At 37.0% G+C, this 8946-nt stretch overlaps 1 protein-coding gene across 1 annotated transcript in view; it reads left to right on the forward strand.

The window, feature by feature from the left end:
• Positions 1–6900, forward strand: part of GDA (guanine deaminase) — a 30764-nt gene extending 23864 nt beyond the window's left edge. The window contains exon 14 of the mRNA XM_021541516.4: positions 421–6900. Within this exon, the coding sequence (XP_021397191.2) occupies positions 421–491 (71 nt within the window). The 3' untranslated portion in view covers positions 492–6900. The remainder of the gene's footprint in view (positions 1–420) is intronic.
• Positions 6901–8946: the final 2046 nt, after the last annotated feature.

The raw sequence follows: 8946 nt of genomic DNA on the forward strand, positions 1-8946 counted from the left end.
CATGCTGCAATGAGATTTTGCCTTTCTGAGGAGCTGTCTGGGTCACAACAGCTTTCCTGATGGCTGGTTCCCAAGCCAGTTCACATACTGTGCATCAAATAATTTTCTGTACAGATACATAGTGTTTTTGGGGTTTGGATCTACTGAATATACAGAAAATCTATGACACTATTGCAGCAGCTGAATGCTATGTTTTTGGGTTTTTTTTAAACACATGGGTTGCTAAAATAGTTAATTTTTAATATTTAAATTTTGTGGTAGCTTTGACTATTTCTCTCCAAATGGACTTTCTAAGTTCTAGGAAAATGGTTGCTCCAAGCAATGTGTTCCAAAACTGGTTTTATAGACTGCATAATTGTCATTAATTAAATCAGTGTTTGCATTTATATGCAAATCTCAATTTTGACCATGTTATTTCAGGTGATGATCGGAATATTTCTGAAGTGTATGTGGCTGGAAAGCAAGTGGTTCCTTTTTCAAGCTCTGTATAAATCCATTTCTGTTTGCAAAATACTCTGCTGATCATTCTGCATCTAAGTTGGAAAAGATTGATTAAACACAGTGTCTAATCATCAGGAATGACACCTCACTTTTGGATAATGTTAAAAACTTGCATACATTGAAAATTTTGTTAGACCTTTCAAGAATTACTGAGAATTACTACTGAAATTTTCACAGTTCTAGAGGGAATGGCTATTTAAATTACTTTGTAAAAATAGCTTTTGTGCATTGATAGGGGATTTGATAAATACCTTGTTTAAAGAAGGCACCTGCTGATCTGTTTAATAATAGTAGAGGAAGCACTATGTGGAACAATGAGATGCTGATTTTCTGTAGGAATTTAAAAAAAAAAACCAGTGCTTGAAAATTGATTTTGCAGGTAATGAATATCATGGAAGAATGCAATTTCCATAATATTATTATAAGTATGGAAAAAATCAGTGCCCTCTTGGAGAATGTAGTTTTTAATTTTTCCTATGAGGTTTAAAAAAAAAATTACAACACTTTTTTAAGATGAGTTAAGTCAGAAGTGTGTGTTTATAAATAAACACACACCTAAGTCCTCGCTTAAGAGTTTAGAATTGTCATTTGTAGTCAGACATACTATTGAATTACCTTGATCTTAGTCATGGCTGAATGAAACTTCCGTTAAATTAGAGGCTGGCACTAAGATATCTCTGCAGGCTACATAAAGGCAAACAAATTAAGAGGGTTTTCTAGACTAGAGGGAGTGCTTCATTTAATTCAGCATCCTGCAGAATCTTCCCAAACTCATTTGCTCCTGACTGTTCAGACAGGATGATAGCAAGATGTCCCTTCTCCTTTCTGTAAGGGAAGTGAGTGCATTTAAAAATTTCCAAGAGAAATGGTCTCTTTCTGGCCATTACCACTTTTGACTTGAGGTGAAAATCATCACTGAAAAAAGCAGCTCAACTTTACTATGCTTTTTATGTTTTTCAATGTGGCATAATTCTAGCCCTGTACAATTCCAGGATTCAGGTAAAAAAAAAATGCCCTTTTTTTTTTTTTATTTTTATTTTTATTTTTTCAAAATCTGTGCGACTTTCTACTTCCTTTCCTAAAATGCCTGCTTTTTTTTTTTTTTTTTTTTTTTTAAGATTTGTTTGATGAGGATATTTCTTCTTGTTTCTGTATTATGTTTTTGCAACACAAAGAATGTAAGCTTTAATTTCAGGGTCATTAGAGACCAATATTGTATTTTGATACTGTAAACATTTCTTGAATAACGTTTTAAGGCCTACTTCAAACTTCTTTGATTTCACTAAGCCTTGTTTTGCACTTTTATCTCACTGCCTGGGGATATAGGACTTACCCCTGTTTACAAAACAAGGGAGGTCACTGCACCAAAGTTTCACTTCATGTCTACTTCAGAGGGAGTGCTTGGCCAATGCCACTCATAATGTTCTGATTTTAAAAGAATTTTCAGAGCTTATGTATTGTTATGATTATGCCTACATGAGACAGCATAGCATCAAGGGGAAGTGTAACAGCTAATTTGGGCACTTGAGGCAGTACAGTGTGTTCAATGTGGTTTTCTTGCCAAAGCTGAGGGGCCGTACCAAACAGCAGGGAATAACCAGGAGGTCTTGCTGAAATCACCTGGATGCAGCCACTCATTAGAGCTGGCTCAGGTGTCTTCCTGGCTGCTGCACCATGCCGAGGTACAGCCTTCCTACCTGCTCTGTTCCAAGACTTCTAAGGCTTTAGGAGTCCAGATCTAAGGATTAAGACTTACACATTCCATCAGAGTGTCTTCTCAACCATTGTGTTTTTCATGTGTCACAATCACCTGCACAGTAGCACACTTGTTCAGCAAATAACAACCTTCAGCTCTTTAACTTGCTTTCCTGATTCAGGGACATTTTTCTCATGAATTTTGACATGAATCTAATTGACCAAATTTCACATTTCAAAACCAAAGAACTGTGAGACACATGTTTTAATCCTCCCAGTTAATGTTTGAAACTATTTTTAGGGAATTACATGGTTTTCAGCTTTGGCTTTCCTGTGGTGAAGAAAGATCACACAGCCTTGTGTACAATGTATGCTAGTGCCCTACTTCTTTGCCTTCAGAGCTATGAATTAAATCAATGCTTTTTATTTTAGTGGTAGTCTTAACTGTCTCTGACTTAATTGTTTTCCCATTATTATTTTGTGGCACTTTTAAGAAAAGGATTCAGCATTTCTTAAAATACTTTTGGGAGTAGACAGGTTGCTTATTTGCCATATGAGAAACACTTTAGAACTTTAACAAGTTCAGGACTACGCTGCTGGCCCAATTACAAAGGTACTCTCTAGAATAGCTGCTGTATCTGAATTTTTATTGGGTCATGAGAGTTTGACTCTTGTTTAATAAAGGGACAAGGTATGAACTTCTCTTTCGATTATAGCTTTTCTAATGTCTAGTATCCAGAAATTTCCCAGACATAGCAATGGAAAATCAGTTTTTTAAGAATCTCAGCTGGGGGAGGAACTCTGTGCTGTCTGCAGCACTCTGCAATGCCCAAGACCAGAAGGTCCAAGATAGATAGTGTTACGTTAAATGCTGAGGTGTTTAGCAGTAAAGGAAAGAAGTCTGAATTTGATGTTTGAGGAGGCCAGTGGAGGAGTTAATATAAAAAATAAACTGAGGGTCTTTTGACAGCAACATTTAAATAGCTCTGAATGGAGAAAAAATGTGCCACCAGAGAAGCTAAGTGGGGTCATCTGAGGCAGTCCCAAAAGCTTGTTCAGTGGAAGATGGCATATGTACAAAAATTTAAAGGTTTTAGGTCATACAAAGAGTGTAGTAGTCAGAATTCTCTGAAGTAATTTAGGCAAAATTACTCACTAAGAATCACTAACAATCCCACTGTGAAGTCTTGGTCCTTGAGACTCTATGCCTGTGTGTAGTTTGCCAAGATATTTGTTTTGGTGGGGAAGGATCAGTGGATAAAAGCAGTGGATACCACTGAGACTTACACATGTACACTATATACACCTCAAGACTATATATATTCTGCTTCCTTGGATAGATGTCCCTACTGCATATGCACTTTGAAGCAGGCCAAGTGATGTGTTCAGATTCTTAGTGTCTCTAAAAGAGACTGGAGTATATTTGGAAGACAGCTGAGCATCCAGTGCAGTTTTCTCCAAAATAAGCTTCATTCTTATACACCAAATCCACCCTTGCAGACTGAACCAAGGTTCAACAAGGGACAATGATTGGGAATTTAGAAGAACACTATTGTCTCAAACCAAAATGCTAATAGAGGCTAGAACTTGAACTATTCCCTGTCTGTTCTCATCCCATCACAGAACTTAGTAGATGAATATAAATTGAAGCAACTCTCTTCTACCTTCCTACCTTTTCCCCAACACCAGCCCCTCCCCCCCCCCCAAAAAAAAAACCAAAAAAAAAAGTCAAATGAAACAACTGGGCATTAAGGGGATATGAGTATGTGGAAGAAAATAATGGAATAATTTTCAGTCAGCATGAATTGAAAAATATGACATTATAAATTGATTGATAAAACCTCTGGAAAAATGTACATGCAGCAGATTCCAGATGTCTCTCCCCACAGGTTTTCTTACCAGATGGTACATGAGATATTTCTTTCTTAATATGTCTTTATGTTCAATGGTAGCACGCCATTCAGACAAAGGGGGAAAAAAGGGTATTTGTGTAGAGCTTGCTTGTTGGGACAATGTGCTTACTATGTTCTATGGTCAGATGAGCACTTATTAATTATAAATAGAATGCATTTGAATTACTGTTATATGTTTATCTCATTGTGTCACTTTAGGTTTTGAAATACTAATAAGAATGCTATGCATTATGCAGCATTATTTGAATTATTCATGTGTGACAAGTGGAGTTCTGCACTTTAAAATGTTGCCTTGGCCTAATGTTCATATTTATGCTGTATTTTTGTGTAATCCTAAGGTTTTGTAAGGGAAAAAAGGTGTATTTTTTCACTGTACTGAAATTTTTAGTAAGTTTGCTTTCTTTTAGAAAAGAGAACTTTAAAATTTTTCTGTCTAAGATTCTGTGCCTGATTATACACTCATGAATGAAAAAAATATAATGGTTTTATGAACTTGAATACTAACATTTAATGTAAAAATAAGTTCAGATAAATAGATTTTTTTTCAAATATAATTATGATAATGCAATGCAACTTCGCAAGAGGCATTACTGTTGAATAGCTACAGTTAAATTGAGCAAAAAAGAACATAGTGATTCTTGATTATTCATTTAAAAATAATACTTAGGATGAAGTTCTTTCAAAGAATATCCTGATTTTAAAAGGAGAAGATATTAATGTCATTACTCAGACAAGCTGTTTAAAAATACTGTTTTAAGCATTTGCAGGAACAATCCGTAACAGATGATAAGGTGGACATATTTTAAAATTCTGGATTTTCATTATTATGCTGCTTTATTTGAAGCCTGGTATGTGTTAGGAATCCACTCACCTGTAAAATGATAGTGTATAGTCACAGAATAAACTAAACTGGAAGGGATCCTCAAGGATCATTGTGTCCAACTCCTGGCCCTACATGGCAGCATTCCCAAGGACAGGTAAACAATTAATTTCAGAAGACATTTGAAAATAGTGGTAGCAGAATACAAAGTACTGCAAAGTAGAAAGGAGATTGATCTAGGAACTCATAAAAAGATGACAGGTCAGTGAAATTTTAGGCATGAAATGCGCAGAAAAAAAGATTCTTTCCCGGGTAATGTTCCATTAGACCATGGATGTCATTCCTTCTAAAAGTCATGGAGGTCCAAAACCTGACTAAGTTCCCAAAGCAGTTGCTTACACACTTAATAATAGAAGCCCAAATACCTGCTTATGGGATAATTATGTAACTCTTCACAACTTCTAGAGCTTGGCTCCTAGATTTAAATCAAAATTATCTGTAATGGCTCCAGAGGAAACAATGTAAGGGCATATTATGCTTTATCTATACCTTCCCTGTGAAACATTTAGCACTGGCCAGAACAGAGGCTGAATTAGTCTGGTCCCAGTGAAGAATTTCTGTTCATACATATCCCAGACATCATTCCCTGATAACTGAGTTCAGCACAAACAGTCTGGTGTGACTGAAATGTCTGAATACAAACTGTTTTAAATATCAGATTGTTTAGAAATTAAGCTCATTGCTGAGAACAATAAATACATTTTAAGTCACACAATCATCTATCTAGTACTGAACTTCTAGATACTAGGACACTGGCTTAAATCTGTGGGGGTTTTAAGCACTATATGTGTAGCAACTCATGCTTCTCTTAACAGAGAAACTAGCAAATGACATCTCCTAGGTATGAAAAAGAGTAACAAAATCTAATAGAACTGTTAGTTTATGGGGAAAGTCTGAGCAATGTTTTCGGAAGACAGTTTCCTGGAAACTTCAGTGGAAAATCTTTATTAGAAAATGGCCAGAATCAGTGTGCTCCAACCAAAAGGTCCTTTGTGGCTTCTGCAGAGCCAGTCACTTCTGCAGAAGTTAATGCATTAGACATGCCTAGACCCTCACTTCTTTACCCTGTCATGACTCGTAAGTGTGTACTAGCTTTAATTCTGGTATTGGCTTGTGGCTTCTCATAGACTGAGTCTTAGTTTGAAAATAACTATGCTAAAGAGCAGAGCTGGGAGAAGGATGAGGATAAAGGGCAATCTTATACCAGTCCTCCTAATGCTTCAACACAAAATATTTGTCCCACCAGGTAGATGTTGTTACGTTTCAGCAGCTCTTAGACTCAATGATTGGCTTAATGACTTGAATCAACTAGTAACAATTCAACTCAGTCAAGGCTAGGATATAATCTAGATGTTTTACTGTGATCTGCATTTAAACCATGAGCAGCTTTCCTTGGCCAAGGGCTCCTAGGAATATTTAGGTACAACAAACTGGAGGTTAGCCTGCTGGAGAAGGGGCCAGTTTTGGTGACAGCTGAAGGCTGTAAACTGCATCCTGTCTGGCCTTGTGGCTTTGAAGCTGGGTTGTGTACGCCTCTAACAGCTTTTAGTGATGAAACTTTTAGAAAACATTAACATGTGCTCCTTAACTGAGGATGTTTACATCCCTTGCTTCAAGACAAATTTTCGTTCCCCAAAGGAGAGTTCACATCTTGCTGGAGTAAGTTTTTCTGATGCTGATTTGTCTGCTCGTCACCTGTTGTGCATAAGCTCTGGTTCATGTGAAAATGCCTAACTGGAGTTAATGTTGTTGAATTTATCCTTCCTTTTGTACTTGTGCAGTTTCAAGGAAGAACTGTGTATTAGGATAAATGGTATATGCAATTTCCACTGTTCTGCTTGGTTTTGATCACGCTAAATAGGAAGTCATGTACTGTTGAAACAAAATAAAGAGGCCTTGTATTTATGCCAACCCTTGTCTCTTTCTGTATTTGACTTTTGAGAAGAGAGAGAAAGCTGACAAGCTGACTAATAAACAATGAAGGCCAAAATACACAGCAACATACCCTGTTCTCTGAGGAACCTGGGCAAACCCCCATCACAGGAATTTGCAAACTCTGCTTCATATGTACAATGTTATTTTAGGGGATCCTTTTTCAGATTCAAAGCTCTTACAGATTTTGATATGTCTTTATTACCAGATTTGTTGGCTTCATCAATCAAAGCCAGTGGTTCAGTAGCCACTTTATAATTTCTTTGTGTTGAAGTATACTGAAATGCTTGCTTTTTCTGCTTAACCAAATAGTCACATCTCCTTTGAAGTGTTTCTTCACTTTCTTACTTTTCACAGCCTAGGCATAAAAATTTCCCCAGTTTTAGCAGCTCTGAAATTCACCAGAAGTGGGTTTTCTTAAAACAAAAACTGCCACAAGAGGACCACTAATTACACATTGAGGAATTGTATACTGAAATGTTGAGAATTAAGTGCAAGCTGTTATCAACCTGCTCAAAATTTTGTGCATAAGAAATAAAACTGTTCTCTATTTTTATCAACCAGCAGAGAATAGAAAGTGAAAGAAAACTTCTTCATAGACTACTTTCCTTACTAGGAGGGTCCATTTAGACTTTCAGCGTGGGAATTTTGCTACTTGACAGTTAACTTTTGAAAAATATCATTTCGCTGTATTTCGCTGGAGTACTCTGTTGAGACTTACCTGTTTAAAGTAGTGTGAGCCCCAGATGCAAGCAGAATTCTTATGGTGTAGAGGCTTTCCAAGTAAATTTGAAAATTGGATAGCCTTTGGTTAGGTCTCAGTAAATCTCAGTGTAGAATTATCTGTTTCACTACAATGAGTTGATGCAGGCACAGTTTGTACAAGAGAAAATACTCTGCAATCTCCTGAAAAAGCCACTGAATAATCTTGAATACTTCATCAACGTAAATTTATCAATCTTCTCCCATGACTGTAAAGCAGAAAACAAAAATTCTCTTGGTTTGAGATAAGATACTGGATCATTTATATTTCAGCTTAATAAGTTTGCAGTTTATGACTTAAGAGCACAGTTAAAATGCAAAATGCAGGTTGCTTGCCCTATGTTTGTAATCTGTAATCAGCTGTCTTCCTTTCAAAGCATGTGACTGAATTCTTGCATTATTTTTAATTAAATATGGCCTTTAGGAATTTCCTTAAAAATATGGCATAAAGGCCATGAAATCAAGCTGAAATATGAGCAATGCTTCTTCCTTTCATAATTGGTGTCAGTTGTAACATTTCAAAATATTGAAGTATTTTTCTTCTTAGAAACTGAAAGTATTAAGGAATAGTACATTTTTATCTCAGTCCCTGCTTGAACCAATCTCACCTCCAAGCACACTAGTGAAAGTTTACAGCTGTCAGAAACCCAAGTTCTCTGATAATTCATATGGGATATCAACTCCAGCTAGCTAAGGGCAGCATTAATACTCACTCTCGGTGCTCTAAAAATTATTCCGTGGCCTCTTATTTTAAGAAGGAATCCCCATTGTTGTATTTTTATGACTTGTGAAGCAGCAAACAGGTGTGCCACATGAGATCAGCACTGCCTTGCAGGACACAGCAGCCAGTGCTGAGCAATCCTCCCTACCCCAGTCAAGGGGCTGCCTCTGGACATTTCCAGCATTGTTATACAAAATTCACTTGCTTGAGGGGTAACAGGAAGAAGAGTTTGAACTTTGTGCAGCAGATGCTGTTATAGGAAGAGAGATTCACAGCTTTTGTTACAGTAAACCTAAAAATTGAGGAGTTGCAACCCTCTGCTCTGACGTTTCCAGGTGAGAGGGGTGGCTGAGGCACCCGTGAGGCCATGGCTCCTGTCTTCATCATGTACCCACCCTAGGGGCTGAATGTCCTGGTGAGACACACACAGAGTGCATTTGAGTGACCAGGATTAGAGTTGTTTCAGGCACAGAATTTACATACTGAGCAACATAACACTGTGTACGTGCTAAACACCCAATATCTCAGCTTACTATTGGTCT

Source organism: Lonchura striata, chromosome Z (assembly GCF_050655825.1).
Source record: "Lonchura striata isolate lonStrDom1 chromosome Z, ASM5065582v1, whole genome shotgun sequence".
NCBI classification, from domain to species: domain Eukaryota; kingdom Metazoa; phylum Chordata; class Aves; order Passeriformes; family Estrildidae; genus Lonchura; species Lonchura striata.